The sequence below is a fragment of the Chlamydomonas reinhardtii genome, chromosome 2, assembly GCF_000002595.2.
Source record: "Chlamydomonas reinhardtii strain CC-503 cw92 mt+ chromosome 2, whole genome shotgun sequence".
Lineage (NCBI taxonomy): Eukaryota > Viridiplantae > Chlorophyta > Chlorophyceae > Chlamydomonadales > Chlamydomonadaceae > Chlamydomonas > Chlamydomonas reinhardtii.
In genome coordinates this window covers 5835198-5852900 of record NC_057005.1, presented here as the reverse complement: position 1 = coordinate 5852900, position 17703 = coordinate 5835198, and the positions used below count along the sequence as shown (strand labels likewise).

At 61.1% G+C, this 17703-nt stretch overlaps 3 protein-coding genes across 5 annotated transcripts; 1 reads left to right on the top strand and 2 right to left on the bottom strand.

Annotated features, from left to right (window-relative positions):
* The first annotated feature begins 493 nt into the window (after positions 1-493).
* On the top strand, positions 494-7577 carry CHLRE_02g111200v5 (uncharacterized protein). Of its 3 annotated transcripts, none has more exons than XM_043059886.1 (10): positions 494-1222; positions 1306-1367; positions 1453-1498; positions 1794-1807; positions 2269-2276; positions 2344-2357; positions 2514-2600; positions 2845-3115; positions 3481-5375; positions 5576-7577. In XM_043059886.1, the coding sequence occupies exons 1-10, from the start codon at positions 1175-1177 to the stop codon at positions 6224-6226; spliced, it is 3096 nt and encodes a 1031-aa protein (XP_042927520.1). In that variant the 5' UTR covers positions 494-1174; the 3' UTR covers positions 6227-7577. The 3 variants fall into 3 exon arrangements, with proteins under 3 accessions (XP_042927520.1, XP_042927519.1, XP_001699697.2); XM_043059885.1 differs by having other exon boundaries at positions 644-1222; XM_001699645.2 differs by lacking the exon at positions 2344-2357 and having other exon boundaries at positions 644-1222; positions 2269-2280; positions 2480-2600.
* Positions 7578-7581: 4 nt separating this feature from the next.
* Positions 7582-14023, bottom strand: CHLRE_02g111150v5 (uncharacterized protein). The gene is made up of 17 exons (XM_043059884.1): positions 13789-14023; positions 13541-13629; positions 13175-13285; positions 12771-12866; positions 12482-12591; positions 12081-12295; positions 11755-11842; positions 11485-11571; positions 11235-11281; positions 10881-11050; positions 10551-10673; positions 10272-10370; positions 9972-9991; positions 9617-9775; positions 9008-9227; positions 8643-8782; positions 7582-8466 (listed from the first exon to the last, which is right to left on the bottom strand). The coding sequence occupies exons 1-17, from the start codon at positions 13967-13969 to the stop codon at positions 8358-8360; spliced, it is 2064 nt and encodes a 687-aa protein (XP_042927518.1). The 5' UTR covers positions 13970-14023; the 3' UTR covers positions 7582-8357.
* Positions 14024-14541: 518 nt separating this feature from the next.
* CHLRE_02g111108v5 (uncharacterized protein) lies at positions 14542-17673 on the bottom strand. The gene is made up of 5 exons (XM_043059883.1): positions 17223-17673; positions 16994-17077; positions 16458-16684; positions 16097-16336; positions 14542-15926 (listed from the first exon to the last, which is right to left on the bottom strand). The coding sequence occupies exons 3-5, from the start codon at positions 16466-16468 to the stop codon at positions 15785-15787; spliced, it is 393 nt and encodes a 130-aa protein (XP_042927517.1). The 5' UTR covers positions 16469-16684; positions 16994-17077; positions 17223-17673; the 3' UTR covers positions 14542-15784.
* Positions 17674-17703: the final 30 nt, after the last annotated feature.

Sequence of the window (17703 nt, the reverse complement as noted above, 5' to 3'; positions counted from 1 at the left end):
TCTAGGACGTGGACATGGCCGTGACGCGCACCATTGTTGGTGCGCGTGCACCGAGCTAGATGATGGCCCCAGCCTGAGGGACACGCGTGATTCTGGTAGTACCCCGGCGGGGGCGGGGCAAAACCCAAATCCAACAGGAGAGAGCCAACACTACACTGCGAATAATTGAAAGTGTGTGTTTTGCAGGGGAACATACCCGTGTGTGTATTGTGTATGCGATAGGACAGGGTAAGGGACAGGTTGGCGTAGTCCCACACTACGTAGTGTGCAGCGTACTCCCAGAGTCCCAGACCCCCACAAGGCGAGGTGCAGCACATCAGCTCACCGCCCACATTCCTGCTTTGTGTTACAAGAAACCAATTACACCAGCCTTCTTACCGTACGAAGGGACAAGAGAAGGTGGCTCTCCCTTGCAAGGGAAAAGTGGGCTGTGCCGCCACGCCACGTCCTCCGTCTGAGGCCGAAGGTTCCGATACTAGCCTCATCTCCCGGACATAGCCGGGGTCGGTTTGTACAGGCACCGCCCGCCATATGTGCCCAGTCGCGCCCAGCTATCAAGCACTAGTGCAGCAGGCAGCAGGCCAACCAGACAGCAAGGAAAACACCCCTGCCGCTGCAGCCGACTGCCCGCTACGCCATCCTCGTCAGCACAGGTCGCTAACCAGACAACACCGGCAGGTCTCAACCTGCGCGCCGGCGCCGCTTTGAAGGGAAAAACGCGGCAAGCCAACTGTTGCTCACAACCAAGACTCGGCTTTAGGCATGGCTGCTCTAGTACACATATAAATGAGATATAAATAACAATTGCCATGACCTGGCTTCCTAGCACCATACCGATGCAGCGCACCCCAGCCTCGGAGTGATTGAAGGAAACGACGTGCAGCATCCTTCGCAAGCATATATATTTTTGCAGACCAGCCATCTATCCATCGCTAATGACTGGGAACGCCCACGCGAGGTCGGCGCGCGCGCTCTGAAAAACACCAATACTCGAATGGAGTCGTTGCGTGGCTTGGGCAATGCCCTAAGCGATGCGGGTAAAAAAGAGGTTAGGGACGACACCTCGGGGGCTTCCAGCTTTGTGGTGTTCGACCAGCAACGTCGCCCGAGCATGGATGTCCAAACTGCGCAAACCAATGGGCAACCACGCCAGCATGCAGCCCCTAGACGTAATATGAGCTATGATGCGTCAACCTTCAGCGCTCGTGAGCCCGGCCGAAAGGTGCGATGAGTGGACCGATGCATCCTGCCCGCTTGTTGCGGTGGTTTAGCCTGCTAAGGCCGCCGACTTGTGCATTCACGCAGCCGCCGTGGACGTTGGCTGAGGAAGCCTCACTGGCGAAGTGGCACAGCATTTTGGGCAACCGGTGAGCACGCCCTGCAAGCACGCCTGTCGGTGTTGCAGGTCCTGTGTGCCACTTGGCGTAACTGGCGTGCCCCTGCTGTTCGTAGATGGGCTGCGATATCGAAGTACCTGCCGGGACGTTCGGAGAACGATGTGAGTACTAGGGTTGGGTCAGGGTTGCCGTGGAGGGGAACACGCCAGGAGTAGGCGGCTGTTTTTGGGGTGGCCCCGGCAACGAATCGACCGGCAGCGCCTGGCATACTACAGGCGTGCATTGCGACTTACAACGACGGTTCTTACAACCCTTTCTCTGGCACACTGTCTTATACGGTACCATGCCGTGTCGTGCTTACAGTCTCCCCGCCTGATCTTTTGTATGCCCCCATGTTGTTCTTGCCGCTGCCCTGTGTCCGTCGTCCTGCACTCTGCCGCCCTGATTTGCGAGCAGGTCAAGAACATGTGGTGAGTCTTCGGCATGTTATTTGCAAAGGGGATTTGTGGTGTTGATGGCTTAGGTCTGATGATGGAGGACCGGGTTTGGGGTGGCTTGGCGGTTGGCACTGAATCGCCCAAGCTAGGGTCCCAGGGGATACGTTGTCTGGGGCGCGATGGCAACGCATGTCACATGCAATCATATCAGTGCACACATGCGGGTACACGCCTAGCACAAGGTTACAATCGGAGCAGCCGTTTGTTTGCTAACAAAGCAGGGTTTACAGGAACCTGTGCATGTGATAAAGGCGGAAGCGAATAGCAACATCAGCTGCACCTTGCGCAATGCAGGGTTTCCCTGGCCACGGGGCTTATGATATGCGACCAAGCTCACAGACTCATAGCTAAACATGCAAAGGTTCTCGCGCTTGCTTGGTGGCTTACTGAATTGTTGCGCTTGCCTTGTGTACCTCCCGCCTCCCCATTCGCAGGCACGTGAGTATGTGAACAAATTGAGCACCATCCAAACGCCACGGCTGGGGTAGACTAAATCTCTGCATGTGCAGGCAACGGGGCCGGGGCTGAACATGGGTTTTAGGGCATCTTGTCCAGCATACTTTTAGGAGGAAGCCGCACGATGCCGCGGATGTCATGTCGCCAACCCAAACACAATGCTACCACCGGCACCTTTCCTCACACCAGCCCGACGCCGCCCGCCTCCCATGTTGTACCGCAGAGTACTGTTCGCGCTAAGAGCTGCCGCCGAAGTAGTCTGCTGTTCAACTATTGCCGGGCGGTCAAGGACTGCAGCGACGACGCCACGGTACGCGCGGCGGGGCGTGGAGTGTGGGGCGTAGGGGTGCGGGTGGGCTTGATGGGCACGTGGAGGCGGCACCACAAGCGCCTGAGCCCTGCCCAGCGGGCGGCAGGAAGAATTTTCCCGAGGCAGAAACTCCCATGATTGTTGTGGACGTGTCGCAGCCTTGAAGGCAGTCGTGCCTCCGAGCGCCGGAGTAATATGACCACGCAGCTGCATGTTCCGTCCTTCGCCTTGGCTCTACCTGCAGGCTCGCCGAGCTGCCTTCGAACGCACCCAGCAGCAATGCGCCGGCTCGCCGATACCCTCGCCTGGCGTCGGCGGCGGCGCGGGCGTCGGCGGCACCCTGGCAGCAGGAGGTGCAGGCGGTGGTGCTGGTGGTGCTGGGGGGCCGGTGCGCATGCTGCCTACGAAGCGCAGCAGCGCCCCCGGTGCGCAGCAGCTGTTGGGCTTGTATGCGGCTCAGTCGCCGTCCGGACTGCTGCGGGCCGGCCAGGCCCTACTGGAGCGGCCCTTCTCAGGTGCGTCGGGGCGGCAGCGCCTGGGCCCTGGGGACTGTGTAGCTGCATTCGGGAGCGGCGTCGTGCCGATCAAAGGGATTGAACGGCGTGAAAATGGCGGTAGCATTTGCTGGCTGCCGCCGTCAGCAGGGCCGACGTGTTGAGATGCTACAGGTTGACGAGGTGGTTGGGGGACGCACATGGTGCACATCGGCACGTGGTGCACCTCCGGCTGCACTCGTCCAGCAGCTGGCACGCCCCGCGCTCTTTGGGCTGGTTCTGAGACCTGGCACCGTGTAGTTCGGTTTGGAATGAGCTACCCTGGCCCCCTCCCCCAAACACACGTACACTTGCTTCAACCACCTCCTCCTACCTCGGCGCCACAGGCTCCGTAACCGACCAGCTCGATTCGGGCATCCTGGGCAGCGAGCCGCTGGACCCGGCGGGTGGGCACGACTCCATGACGCACCTGGACTACAGCCCCGCAGCCGGAGGCGGCGCCAGCCGCCGCCCGCGCGCGGCCACCGCCACCGGCCTGGGCCTGAGCGGCACGTGTGAGACCACCCTGTACCACCACAACGACCACCGCGGCGGCGGCGGCCCTGGAGACGGAGGCCTGGGAGGGGTGCTCTCAAGCGGGACGCTTAGCGGGGGGGCCGGAGGACCCGGAGGAGGTGGGCTTGGCGATGGCGGCGGTGGCGGCGGGCAGTCTCGCGAGGCCTTCCAGCTGCTGCACCACGGCTCCCGGCCCACGTCTTTCAACGGCGTGGCCAGCGGCAGTCACAGCCCACAGCAGCTGGGCTACAGCCGTATGGGGCTGCAGCACCAGCAGCAGCAGCAGCAGCAGCAACAGCAGCAGCAACTGCAGCAAGCAGCGGCGGTGGGCCACGGCGGCATTGTCGGCCTGGACCGCGCTGCGTCCATGCCGCACCGCACATCTCTGCCTGGCAGTACAGGGCTGCTTGGCGTGCCGGACTACGGCCGTCGCGTTGACGGTGCCGCGTACGACGCCGGTCCCAACAGCGGCGGCTCGGCGGCACTCGGCGGTTATGCCGGCTCGCAGTCCGGCTACGCAGCTTCGCAGTACGGCCAGCACCCGTCACAGCAGCAACAGCAGCTGCTGCAGATGCAAGCAGCGCAGCAGCAGCAGCAGCAGCAACTGTATGCTTCTAACCAGATGCAGCTGCAGCAACAGGGCGGGAGGTATGACAGTGGCGGCAGCGCGCACGGCGGCCCCTCGCGACTGACACACATGGTGCTGAATGCCGGCGATGGCTCGCAGCATGGCGGCCTGGGCCCTCGCTCCTCTCAGGACCTCTCGCCGCACCACAACCAGCAGCAGCACCAGGCCTACCACTACCAGCAACAGCAGCAGCAGCAGCTGACATACGCGCAGCAGCAGCAGCAGGGGCAGCAGCAACAACCACATTTTGAGTTTCACCAGCACCACCAGGTGCCGCCGCAACACCAGTACGGCGGTGGGTACATTCCGGCGCCGCAGCACACACAGCAGCAGCAGTCGTACGGCATGCACCCGCAGCACCCGCAGCAGCAGCAGCAGCAGCAGCAGCAGCACCGCACCTCCATTAACGGTGGCATGAGCCTGATGTCCATAGACACCGACACGCGGACCGGTCCTGATGGCCCACATTACCGGACGAACGTGAACGCCGGGGGCGGCGCGCCGGTGGGCCCTGATGCCGCTGCCTATGCTGAGGCCCAGTACCAGCAGCAGCTGCTGCAGCAGCAGCAGTACTACCAGCAGCAGCAGCAGTACCCTCCGTACCAGCAGCAGCCCCAGCGGCCATCGTCTGGTACTGTGAGCGCGGCCGGCCTGATGTCGAGCGGTGGTGGTGGTGGTGGTGGTGGTGCTGGCGTCGGTGGCTTTGGCGGTGGTAATGGCGGCGGTTACGACGGTCGCCCTGGGCACAGCGACAACGGGTATGGTGATGCAGGGAGCCCCCATGGTGGCCCGGACTCGCGCATTACGACTGGCGGCGGCGTGGGCTCTGACGGCGCCCCGGGGCCCCAGTACGGAGCCAGCGCGCGTCAGTCCCGCCCCTCCTCCGGTCCCAGGCAGGAGGCGGTGGTCGGCGACGATGGCGGTGGCCCCGACGGGGCTGACGCCGTGCACACGGAGCAGCAGCAGCAGCAGCAGGCCCGAGCGATGGCCATAATGGCCATTGCGGCGGCCAGCGGCAGCCAGCGCGGCAGCCAGCGCGGCCGCGCCATGAGCGGCACCAGCAACGCCTTTGATGAGCTGGATGCCCTCCTGGAGCAGGTGGGTTATACACCCGCACTGTGTTTCACGTGTTCCTCCCTCGTGCGCGTCACCGTGAGAGCCACACCGGCACCGCATATGCCAGTACCGCTGTAATTTCCACCTCGTTTTTCGGGCCTGTCCAGTAGTATTGCGCACCAACCGCTTTTGTGCGGACTGTAACTGTTGCTTGTCATGCTCTCCATTGTCTCAATGAGCAGATCGACGTGATGGAGGACAATGAGGCGCTGACGCTCAACTACCTGGCCGTTGCCGGCGGCTCCAACCGCGGCGCCGCCGCGGCCCAGCATGCAGCTGCCGCCGCCGGCAGCGCAGGCGGCATGGATGGCGGTCATTTTGACCTGCAGCCGCAGCCCCGCTACCAGCAGCAACAGCAGCAGCAGGAGCCGCAGCAACAGTACCTATTCTCAGGGCTCGCGCCGCCCGCGCAGCAGCAGCACGAGCACCTGCAGGACGGGCCCAGCAGCGGCGCAGCCGGACACGTGCCCGGCACCGGCATGCTCTTTGGTGGCGGCGCCGGTGCCGGCGGTCCTGGCGGCCCTGGCGGCCCTGGCGGCTGCGGCCTGCTAGGCAGCGCCACCTTCAGCGCGTTGCTCATGAATGTCGACGGCGGCGCAGCGGGCGCTGGCGGCAGAGGCAACATGGCTCCTGCAGGGCCGCCGCCGGCCATCGCTGGCGGGCCGCCGGGCGGCCAGCGCACTGGCAGCATGACATCTCAACGCCACCACGCATCCATGGACGTTGTGACGATGGGCCTGGGGGATGAGGACATTGCAGGAATGATGGCGGCACTGGCAGGCAGCCGTGGCCAGGGCGGCCAGGGGCCGGCGGGCGGCGTGGGTGGGCGCTAGGGGGCTGCGCAATGCAGTGATTGGACTCCTCGTGTGATGAAAGGGCAAATGGCGTTTGGGGCATACGCGTATGTGTGAGGGGGGGCTTGCAAAGATGGTTGGAACAGCGACACAGGATACGGGGCGGGTGAGTACCTCAATGGCGTGTGAATGGAAGCCGCAGCAAGCCGGGGTATAAGAAGTCGCCGGGCCGACCGAAGGCCACCGCCATTCCTTGAAAGGGGTAGTCAATGCCAGCGGGGACAAGGGGTTATGTACCCAGCCGGGGGGGCAGCCCATGGGGCGATACTGGCGTGACGCAGAGCACGAGACCTACGTTTGCTGCCGGCATTGTATGTCAGGCTTTGGCAACGTCAGTGCATGGTCAGTGGTACCGTGGAGGCTGTCGGAACGTATGTGGATGTGTAAGGGGGCACGGTTACAGCGGCTTAGAAGTGTCCATGCTCTTGAGTACGCAGATCAACACATGATAGCATTATTGCCGTACCTGTGGACACAGTACTGAAGGTCTCCGTCGTCGCGTGGGTCCTGTGTTCCACGCATCCAAGGTTTGCAGGTTTGCGCGTAGTTGCACCATGTGTCAAAAGTCAGAATGGTCGACGGACCTCGCCGCAAACCATGTTGCTGTGTATGGGTGGGTGGTGACAGCACGGACCAAGCTGCGTCTGGGCAGGGTGGAGGAATTGAGTGGTAACATGCAGAAGTGGACCAGGTTGTCAGCCGTTTGAGTCTTCGTTCATGAGAATTGGAAGGATGGCAGGCTGGCAGCTTGAGCACTTACAGGGACACAGACCTGTGCAGACCTTTCTCGGTGTGTATGTGTGCGTACACAATTGGAGTCATCCTGGCTGCGCAGATTGCCTGCGCCGCACACCCATTATGACCCAGCCCATAGCTGCTGCTCCGGCATGTACACGCAGGGCAGTTAAGGAATTCAAACCTGAGTGCCTAAACATTACAGGGCGGGGAGGTGTTCATAATGCTGCTTTGTCCCTTCGGCGAGGGAGCTTAAATTGCCACGGCCTCGCATCCGGATTTAGAGTTCGCATTCATGCCGCTAGGCGCGCGGGGGTGTACGCAATGGTATCAACAGGGATGGGTTGCTAGAGTAGGCATGGACGGTAGGTTCCCATTTCAGTGGACATTGGGATTTGGATTCGAATGATGAATGGGAAATGGGGGATTTGGCATCTCCTATCGCAATGGCGACCATGGGCACGGCCACCTTGGTGGTCATTGGACTTGGCCATTGGAATTGGCATAGGTTACAACCATCGGGTCGATGTTTGGCAGACATGCAAAGCAGCAGGCCCATCGCTACATTGATTTGGAGTTGTAAGGTTGCACCCGGGTGCACTGTCCGAAACTGGGATGCAGGATACGGAGCAGCGTTCGGGGCCCATGCTCGTTGCAAGGGTCCGGAATGCGCGGGTGGATACAGTGCCCTCCATGGGTGCGACATGCCCCCACGGTATCATGGCCATCCGTGGTTCTCGCCAACGCGGCGTCCCTACACGCCGAAGCAACGGGTTGAGTTTGCGCCTAGGACAGTCGACCACTCCGGACAGTGTAAGAGGGCCAGCGCTAAGACAGGATCAACCTATCTAGTTCCTCACATCACAGACCTAGGCCGGACGGCTAGGGAGGACAGGCTCAACCTTCCTCCATATTCTGCACACACACGCTGCAGCACACACTCTGAATCACTCGCTATCGCTATCCAGGCACTGCCATCAATCCGGGTCAGTCCAGAGACGGCCTGCTCAGCGCATGGCCATGGCGGTGATAAGCAGTGATGAGGTGGACGTTTGCTGCAGCACAACGGCTACCCAGGCATTAAAACGTTTCCCAGTCCCACCCTCCCCCCCCCACACACACACGTTCCACCCATTGTGCACACTCCGGCGTTCGACCAGCCGCGCACTCTTGCCCTGCCGCTGCCAATTGCTTGCCATTTGTTGGGTCTGGGAAGCAGCTGCACCCTACGGGACTTTGCCAACTTGCCTTACCACTGTCCCATCACACACCCATTGTGCACACATCCTTCCACACAACCAAGTCTCGGGCTGAGACTGCTTCTCCAGGGCTTCTTAGGCGCATGCACCAGATGCCAACGGGCTGCCAGCGGTGATCAAAAGCGCCGGAAAAACGCGGTCCACATGTTGAGCAGCCGGTGGTGCAGCGACGTCAGCGTGTAGTTATATGCGAGGCCGCCCACCTCCGGCTGCCATACGAACGCCCTGCGGGAAGAAGCGGCAGCGGGGCTCGATACCAACAGTATGGTTGCGCATACCGTTGCGTGTAAGGAGAAACCCCTTTGTTCCTGTCTTCCTGACCAGGCCCGAAGAGTTCAGGGCTTCACACCGACCGGCAACATCCGGACAACGACGCAGGGACCCGGGAGCCCTCCTCTCACTTGTGCCATTGCGCCACTCCGTCCTGCAGCCGGGCCAGCTGCTGCGGAGTAATAGACTCGAGGTAGTCCAGCAGGCGGTACATATTGTGGCGGCTGACGCGGATGGAGAACTGCTCGTACGGCAGCACGTCCCACAGCGTCTGTGTTGCGTATGTGTGAAGGGCGGTGCGTTTGCATCGATGCCTCTGGGGCCCAGAAGGTGGCGGCGCGGGTAGCAAAGCAGGCAGGTGGCTAGCGGCAGCCACATTAATTGTGACACTGCAGTACCTTTACCCACTGCCGGCCTCCCGTTCTCTCCATGCGCCCCGGACAACACACGCAATCGCCTGCATACGCGCTCCTACCAACCCAGCGCATCCACCCACCGGCCACACGTGGTCGTGCACCATGATCGGCACGCAGCCCGTGAGCATGGCCTGGCTAAGGCGGATGCCCCAGCCAAAGCCCATGGGCGTGAAGCAGAAGCGGCTGCGCAGCATGCGCTGGCTGCCGCCGCCCTTGTTGATGGACAGGTCGGCGCGGGTGCTGTTGCCGAACAGCGCCAACAGGCCCTGGCGCACGCCCGCGCTGTAGGCTAGGTCGGGCCTGGGGAACGGTGGGGCACAGAGAGCGGGGAGTTGCGGAGAGGTGCGGGAAGGGCGTGCGATGCACACAGATTTGGTAGCGGTAGGTGGGCGCGAAGGGGAACCCAAGATGCCGCTGGAAACAGTCCGCATGCAAGCAGGAATGCGGCATCTGCGGCATCCAGCAACCATTGCAGTCTGCGGCAGCCGGGTTGGGGCTAGCGCGGTGAGCGCCTAGGACACTAATGGGGGAGGTTCGCTGCCGCATTCCGGCATTTGGCTCATCTCACAGCATGGCCACCACAGTGCCCACCACGTCCAGCATGCCTGAGTATTAATTGCAGAGAAATGCCTGAGAAGACGCAGCAAGTGATCAGCGTGCGGATGAATGGCGGACCGCGGCACACGCACTTGGTAAAGCCGTTGAAGTAAAAGAGTGTGTCGCGGGCGACTCCGCGTTTGAACGTGGCCTTGCCGTCGGGTGTGTAGTCGTAAGCCTCCTTCATAACACTGAACCAGTTGCCCTCCCGGTCAGACAGGTAGGGCGGGAACGCGACGTCGTGCTCGGGCCTGTAGGCGGGCGTGCGGGCAGCGGGGGCCAGGCAAGCTTGGTTAGTCACGTCAAGCCAGGGACGAGGGAAGAGAAGGGCGGAGCACGTGTTGCATGGTTGGCGTCGACTTGTGCCCAGTGTCGCGCCCGACCCTGCACACCCGCAACCAGGTGCTTCTGGCCGGCTGCCACCAAACCGCTGCACCGGGGTCGCACCTGTAACACTGCTCACGCTCCTACAGTGCAGCATTAGCGATCAATTTCATGTATGTCAGTATCAAAGCCTTGCGCATGTGTGACGCCAGTGATTGGCGTGACTGGCGTGACTGGCGTGACTGGGCGTTGCCCAGCGCACCGCTCCATATACACGGCGGGCCTGTGCACTTGATGCATCATGTTCCACATCAACCCTATCCCGAACACTTTGACCACCCTACAGCGCCGCTGACCCATCCCTCAGACTCGGAACTTCATTCGGAAACAGAAACACAACGACAACGCTGGGAGCCCATCCACCTGCTGCAGCGCTGGCAGCTCGTACAGGGGAAAGCCTCGGAAGCGCGGGCGGCCATCCAGGTGTTGCATCTCAGCGATAGCGCCTTGCATCGCCGGGTCCTGTCATTTATGTTTCAGGGATCGGTTTGTGGAAGGGTCTCAGCCGTCTGAAGTGAAATAGGTACTCAGGCGCAGGGCAGCGCGGCTAGCGGCAAGGAGGCAGGCGCACAGGGGCAAGACGGCAGTGGGCATGTTCGCATCTGTGCCAGCACGGCTGCATGCAAACCCGGGGCGGCGCACCTCGACATGCGAATTGAGCCGAGCCGCCAAGTGCTCCGGCTTCTCGCCTTCTGCCTCCCGCCCCTTGTCCCGATTGCGTGACAGCGGCACACCGTGCCGGGGCGCCTGCGCAAAGTGCACGACCTGCAGGCACGACCCCGCACATGGCACAAGTCCTGTGAATTCATCAACGTGCATAGTTGACGGTGGTTACGGCAAATCGGGAATATGTAGCGATGCCAATCCAGCACCACTCGCAGCGACCTGCCCCCCCACCCCTTTCCTTCCCCTCTGGTACCCATGCCGGACCTACCTCGGGCCTATAACCCAACCTCACACGCATACACACACCTTGATGGGGTGTTGCACGTCCGGCCCCATGCGGTACAGGTCGCAGCAGCCGCGGTCGTTGGAGTTGGACACGACGTGGTTGCGGCCCGCGGTCAGGTTCCACCAGGGGTACTGCTGCCGCACGTGGTGGAACACCGCCGTGTAGAGCTTGCCAGGGAAGCCGATGTTGCCTGCATCATGTAGCATGTAAGTGTTTGGCGTGCTTGAGATTAGACCGGGCTTGAGTACGGGATGGGCGACCTTTGCGACGACACAGATCAATACAGCACATTGCTGGGCACCTACGTTTCCGCTTATACTGTAAACGGCGCTATCGGGTTTAAACAGAAAAGCGCCCACACGCGGGGTCCTTACCAATATAATAGTATGTGTGTGTCGGGACGTAGAACAAGTTGGCTTCCCTGTTGCAGGGTGCGCAGCGCATACCGGCATGTGCGGCAGCCAGTAAAACACACAGGCCACAGCCACCGCGAAACAGACCGTCACAACGCGACATCACCGTTTGCCGTGTCCGTCAACTTGCTGGTAGAGACAAGGCGTGCCCGGGAGGCTAGAGGCCGTAGTTGTATGCAGCACACACGGCTTAGCCACAGCAGATGCTCACCAAGGGTTCTCAGTCACCACGGTGGTGTCCCCGAGAAGCCGGTGGTACAGCTCTATCTCAGCGAGGTAGATGGAGTGGTGCAGGGGCCTGCCCACGTGGCGATTTCAGCGGGTGGGAACTTCAGGTTTACCGCCCATCAGAACCGGTAACCTAAAGGTATTGTGTCTTGAGCGCATGACCATGTGCCATGCACGCAAACACCATTTGCAGTTGGGCCGGGGTCTGCTCCACGCTCCTCCCCGCATCCCTCGCCTGGCGGCCCCTACACACCAGTGGTCGCCCAGCGGCCGCATGTACGCCACGTGCTGCGGCAGGTCGTAGACGTAGATCTTGAGCTCACTGGGATGCGGGGTCCACTCTGGGTGAACCGTGGAGCAAGGGGCGCCGAGGTCAAGCGAGGGTAACCCAGACAAGCTCCTCCTGCGGCTGTGCCACATGCCCGAGCCATGGCCTCCGTGTCACAGTGTGCCACACCGCCCTGAGCTTCTGTCCCTGACGTGGCGAAACTACAAGGATGCCCCACGGTGCCCACCTCGGTCCCTCTACACTTCTAGGTCCCCGATACCGATGCTGCAACTGGCCACGGCCCCACTTGCCTTCTGCCGTGTACGCCTTGCTGCGCGTGCAGGCAGCGCCCCACCATCCGGCCTGGCAGTGGCAGAAGCCGCCGTCGCACCGCCCACGGCCGCTGCAGTTGAGCGGGCAGTGGGAGGGGTCGTCGAGCTGGCAGGACGGGCCGGTGAAGAAGGGTGCACACACGCACTGGGGCAAGCCACCGCCCGCGTCCACGCAGCGGCCGCGCTCGTTGCAGCTGCGGGCAGGAAGGCAGGCGAAGAGGGCATTTGTAGTGTAAAGAAGGTGAGGGTGCATGCGGCGTGGAGGGAGCCCATGGGCAGGCATGCACCTAAAGCGGAACCAAACTTCTGCGTTACTACATCCTGGTGCCAATAGCACGTGCCATTGCAGGGCCCGGGCGGCGCCCTGCCCCACTACTCACCGGTCTTTGCACTTGTCCATTGGAAGTAGCGTCTCGAGGTTTTGCGTCCGCAACCCGTCGGTCTTGGTGTATGGCTGAAAGAGGAAGCCCCCATCCCGATGTGCGCTATCCTACGTAGGTGGAAACGGAGAATCCAGGCAACGGCCTGACAGTTGATTCGCACCGCGTCCCGCGCATTGCACCAGTATCTGAGCCAGCTGCTGTTGCAACCGTGCGGCAATAGAACCCTCCATAGACGCAGTTTCACACGTCACCCATCCTCCCAAACTGCCCATGCGCGCCACCTCACATTGCGGACGCCTTGGCGCCACACCACCTTGGTGCTGCCAGCCTCTGGAGGGTCCGACAGCTGTTGTTCTGGCGGCACGTCCATATACTCATAACACTGCATGGCATGCAGATTGCAAACACAAGTCACCTGCCCGTTTCCTTCCTTTCTGCCCTCTAGCGCGAGTCACGATGGGTGGGCCGGGTCAGGTCAGTGCCACGTGGATTGCATCAGCGGCGGATGTGGGTCAGGGCAACCGGTTACAGTTTGCGCCAGTGAAATACATGCAAAACTAACCCCTCTATATGTACCTGGTACCACAACCCTCGGCATCAACTTATGCGCCGACAATCGGCGACCACGGGTTTGCGCTCCCTGGACCTGCTGAAGCAGCCACCTGGTGACCTGGCCTTCCACGAACCCACCTTGATGGTGTGCCACTCCCAGATGGCGGGCTGGTTGCACCAGAACGGGTCCTTGGCAAAATCCGATCCATAGCAGGATATGTTTAGCAACTGCCGGTAGCATTCGCAGTTCTGAAGACGTAGGCATGGGCATCGACAGTGCAAGCATCAGCGGCAGCGACGGGATGGGCCAACAGTGGTGAGCGTACCGGTACCGTATGTGGTTAGAGCCGCTTCGGCAACATCTATAAAGTGTGTTGCGTGGCCCTAACTCATGGGACACGCAGCTTGATGCCCCGGCCGCAATGGCTTTACGAGTTTCAAAAGAGCGGGTGGACTCGGCACGGGGCAATGTGTCGGCCAGCTGGCATGTGCGCGGACACTCACCTTGGGAAACTGCAGACCGTATTGCGGCACAGCGCCCTTTTTCCGCGCGCTGAGGCACCCAGACAGTATAGGCTGGCTGCAGTCAGCACCTGCACAGGTTTGAGGGGGGTAAGCGCCTGGGTATGTCCCCTTGGCGACTGGGCACCGGTGTGGCTGGCCAACTACGCGCATGTCTGGTGTCTCAAAAGCCAGCACCGCATGGCTGAGGGTCGCTCCCGTAGCTCCCCGTACCCTCCTGTAACTCTCACCGCCATAGCCAAAGCGGCACTGGCACTCGCCCGTCTCCGCATTGCAGTTGCCGTTCTCCTCGCATCCTGCTGCGCAGGACTTCTTAGCCTCTTTGAAAAAGCGAAGTAATGGCTCTCCTTGTTGCCCGGTAATAAGCGAAAGAAACGCTAAGCTCAGGAAACAAAGTAGAAGCGCGCGCATTCTGCAGACATAGTTATGTAGTCGTGCGTTCAGCTACTAGGCTCGCTAATTTTATTGTATGCTACTTTCGGGCCAGTCGGTCTGCTTGACGCAACAATTCCATGGCATGCGACAGCTAGGGCTGCCAGGCAGCCCACTCCATGGCACCCATGCCCACCGCACGCTGGTTTTGCAAGGTGTCCCGCGCCAAGGTCCTGCTTCCCACGCGTCGCGGTGCCACAAGAGAACGTTTCACTTGCAGGATACACAGCATGCCGATTGCATAGCACAAGCCAGGCCTGCCGGCGCGGTGGCGGCGGTGCGTAACCAGGCTCGCGCGGTCGCGCCTGATGCGTGGCCTGATGGTAGCATGCCCGTGGCATGCCCCTCTGGGTGCCTCTGGTACTGGTACAACTGTGAACTGTGTGCGTATTCTTGCCCATCCGCCCACCTTCCTCCGGGGGTTCAATCCCTGACCCCGGGCAACAACCGCTTTCCTCTCTGACAAGTTGCACCCCTGAGTTGCAGTGCCAGGCAGTGTCGAAGCTGGCGGAGAAAGCCAGGGGTCGAAGGGGTCGAAGGAAAGTGAAGACTAGAACGAGGTTCAGGTTAGCCCAGACACGCTAAGACTCAAAGGCAATGCGCAGGCATTCGAGAGAACTGAAGTGGGCAGGGCTGACAGAAGAGAAGGGCTTGGGAGACGGAACGCAGTTGCGTGTTGCTGTTCAACGCCAGTATTGGCGAACACAACACGAGCCGAGCCACGAGCCACTGGTCGCCATGTGCAAATGTCACAGGTACGGGCTCTTTGCATCTGGCCCTGCCGCTGACGCCAAACACTATACACCATGTGTCCTGTAGCCTCAACTTGTCCGAATGCACTCCACACTCACCAACAGCAACTGAACCACCCGCGCGAGGACGGAAAGCGTCCCCAATCGAGCCAGCTAGGGGCGCCATGCCATGGACCCATGTCGCATTCCTTAGCTCTCCTTTTGTAACCCCTCTCTCAGAAGAGAAGCTCCTAAACACCTACTGAACCGCACAAAGGCAGTGCCGCGTGCAACAGTCAACATTTCCGTTCATTATTGACTCCTTACTGCCGTGTAGCGTTACAAACCGCCACGGCCCCAAATGACAATCCCAATCTCTCAAAACCGACAATAGCCTCCACTCATGCCTTGCTTAAGCAGCCTCGCAACTCACTTGCGGCCCGCAGCGGCCTTCATACTACGGCCTCCTAGCTCGGGCCGTACAGTTCCCGATAACCCCACCAAGTCCGCCGTGCCCGCCCAAGCCCGCCCGTGTTGAGGTTGCACTAGTGGCCGAAAGTGCTGCCAGTACTGGGTGTGTCGCATGCACGTAGCGCCTAACGGCAGAGTCCAGACAACCACGCCGCGGCGCCCACGGGTACCACCACATTAATCCGCGGCGGCGCCAGGGGGGGCGGGTGGGTTGTCACCGTCCCGGCAGAGGGACGATCCGAAAATACAGTACAGAAGCACAACGGCAGATAAAGCGCCGTGTGCTCCTGACGCCTACAAGACCCAGCTCGGTCCGGCCCCATGCAGGCACGTACCCGAGCGTCCTGCGCCGTGCGTGACTTTAACGCAACACGGCACTTACGTCGCAATAACTAGACTTATCTCCACTGCGCTGCGATAAGTCAGCGCTTATCTAAAATTTTGCCTGCGTCAGGGTGTGGGGCTGAGTCCCACACCCCTAATAAAGATGACACAGAACATTAGTACTAGGAAGGTGCCTCAGACTGTGGAGGGGCTCGGCCCCTTTTCCCGTGACCGGGGGACACTTGTCTAAAGATGTGTTGCATTTGTGCTACCTCCGTTCCTGCCATCCCACACGTGGTAAAACTATCCAGTGCAGCACCTGGAAAAGTGCATTCGCGCGCCCCTGCTTCGGACTGGTGGCCGCCGTCCACAGCCTGGACGTCCGCCACGCAGCAGTGCTCCGCAGGCGCCTGTGCCACGCAAGCAAGGTGCGCCACAGGACTGTCATGCAGACGGTGAGCGCCAAGGTTATGGAGATGCCGAGCCCCGCATGCATGCGAAACCTACATTGGCAGTCCCGGGTCGCGGTAGGATGGCCCGGCACGCCGCAACACCACGTGCTCAATACAGCAGGGCTCACCTGCTGGGAATCTCGTGCCGCAGTGCGACACTCCTGACGCCACTGTTTCCAGCCAACACTGCCGTGCCGGGATGCTGTGCTCCCGCACAGCAGCTGCAACCCCAAAGTGTTACAACACTGCAATATGTTGGGGGATGCAGTGACGCCGTGTTGAAAAAAGGCAGGCATATAACCCTGCCACCTAGGGCCGAGCACCATAATGTCTTGACATGTATGCGCCGCGCCGCCGCTGGGGAGTACCTGCACGGACATAGATGCACAGTACTGACTAGATTGCAACGACGAGGATATAAACTCAGATAAAAACTAAGCCACGTGCAGCACAGCAGCGACAGATGCCCATCCACTTGCAGTCGCGCACCTGCCGACCATGTAGTCAACTGCGCGGCAACAAGCTGATGCCTGCAACTGTGCCGTACGCTAACGCTCCTCCCCTTCCTGACGCTGAACCCCTAACTCGTCCGGAGGCACGGCAGCTAGCTCCCGCCGTGCTGCCTGTGCCTCCTGTCGCCGCTGCCGAGAAGCCGCCTGGCGCGACAGCCGCTTCCTCTCACGCTTTATCATCAGCTTCAGAATGGCCTCCTCCGCCTGGGCCAGGCACAACGAGCAGAAAGACGTTGATAGGGCATGAGCGCCAAGCCATGGCGCCAAGCCATGGTGCCAAGCCATGGCGCCTGCGGTGCCCCAACAGGAGATGAGCCACGTCACTCATCCCCGCCCATCCGTTTCCGGCCCCGCTTACGTTCGCCACACGCTGGCGACCCCCTCCACCCTTCGTGCTTAACCACCACACACCCGCAGCCGTAACACCCCATGTTGCCACCCGTGCGTGGGGCCGACTCCCTTTCCACCCGGCCTCACCCCAGCATGCGCTACCGACTACCACCGCGGCCTCACCTGCAGCTTTCCGAGCTCTTGGCGCAGGGTGCGCTGTATCTTGCTGATCGCGTCCTGCTCCGCCCTGAGCGCTCCGGGTATCGACTGCAAACGACCCCACAAAAACTTGCATAAGTCGTAGGGCCCATACGATCAGTGGGAGTTCCCCGAACCGATACGGCCAGTGGGAGCTCTCTTGGCGATACGGTCAGTGGGAGCTCCCAGCGCCGATACGGTCAGCGCCGCTTACACGGGGGTGAATCGAGGCGGTCCAAGTGGCGCCCGCCTGCACGCTCAGCGCCGGCTCCGGCTTCCGGCCGTCGCTGCCCCAAGCGCCGGCGTCATCTCCCGACATTGGAGGCTTCGTTGACTCGACTGGTTATGCAAAGCGTGAAGTATGTCCCGTGCCCGATCCTTCGCGAGAAAAAGTCGCCGAAATCAGCCTCGGGCTCCCTATGCTTGATCAAATAGTCTATTGCAGCGTGCAAGGCACTGGAAATGCTTGCGCAGGGCGTCGCATGGCAGCGTGGTGCCAAGGTCGTGCTCCCCGCGCTTAAAAATCGTCACAATCAATGCCGGTAATTGACACTAACGCAGCAGGCCAGGTTTCAGGCCAAGGTCAAGGCCAGGCTCAGAAGTCAGAACTCCTCCCCAAGGCGCCTTATTATGCGCTAACCTTCTCCCTTGAGCCTGCCAACTAAGATAGCGTCATGAAATACTACAAACACACA

What these genes read in the sequence shown, in the direction of transcription:
- CHLRE_02g111108v5 (XM_043059883.1), bottom strand. An exon ending in CGGCACGAGATTCCCAGCAG is followed by an intron (nt 15,927 to 16,096) that starts GTGAGCCCTGCT and finishes TGCGTGGCACAG; the next exon opens with GCGCCTGCGGAGCACTGCTG.
- CHLRE_02g111150v5 (XM_043059884.1), bottom strand. Translation starts at nt 13,969, where the DNA reads ATGCGCGCGCTTCTACTTTGTTTCCTGAGCTTAGCGTTTCTTTCGCTT. An exon ending in GTGCCGCTTTGGCTATGGCG is followed by an intron (nt 13,630 to 13,788) that starts GTGAGAGTTACA and finishes AAACCTGTGCAG; the next exon opens with GTGCTGACTGCAGCCAGCCT. An exon ending in GGAGTGGCGCAATGGCACAA is followed by an intron (nt 8,467 to 8,642) that starts GTGAGAGGAGGG and finishes TTCTTCCCGCAG; the next exon opens with GGCGTTCGTATGGCAGCCGG.
- CHLRE_02g111200v5 (XM_001699645.2), top strand. Translation starts at nt 1,175, where the DNA reads ATGAGCTATGATGCGTCAACCTTCAGCGCTCGTGAGCCCGGCCGAAAG. An exon ending in CTCGTGAGCCCGGCCGAAAG is followed by an intron (nt 1,223 to 1,305) that starts GTGCGATGAGTG and finishes GCATTCACGCAG; the next exon opens with CCGCCGTGGACGTTGGCTGA. An exon ending in TGGATGCCCTCCTGGAGCAG is followed by an intron (nt 5,376 to 5,575) that starts GTGGGTTATACA and finishes CTCAATGAGCAG; the next exon opens with ATCGACGTGATGGAGGACAA.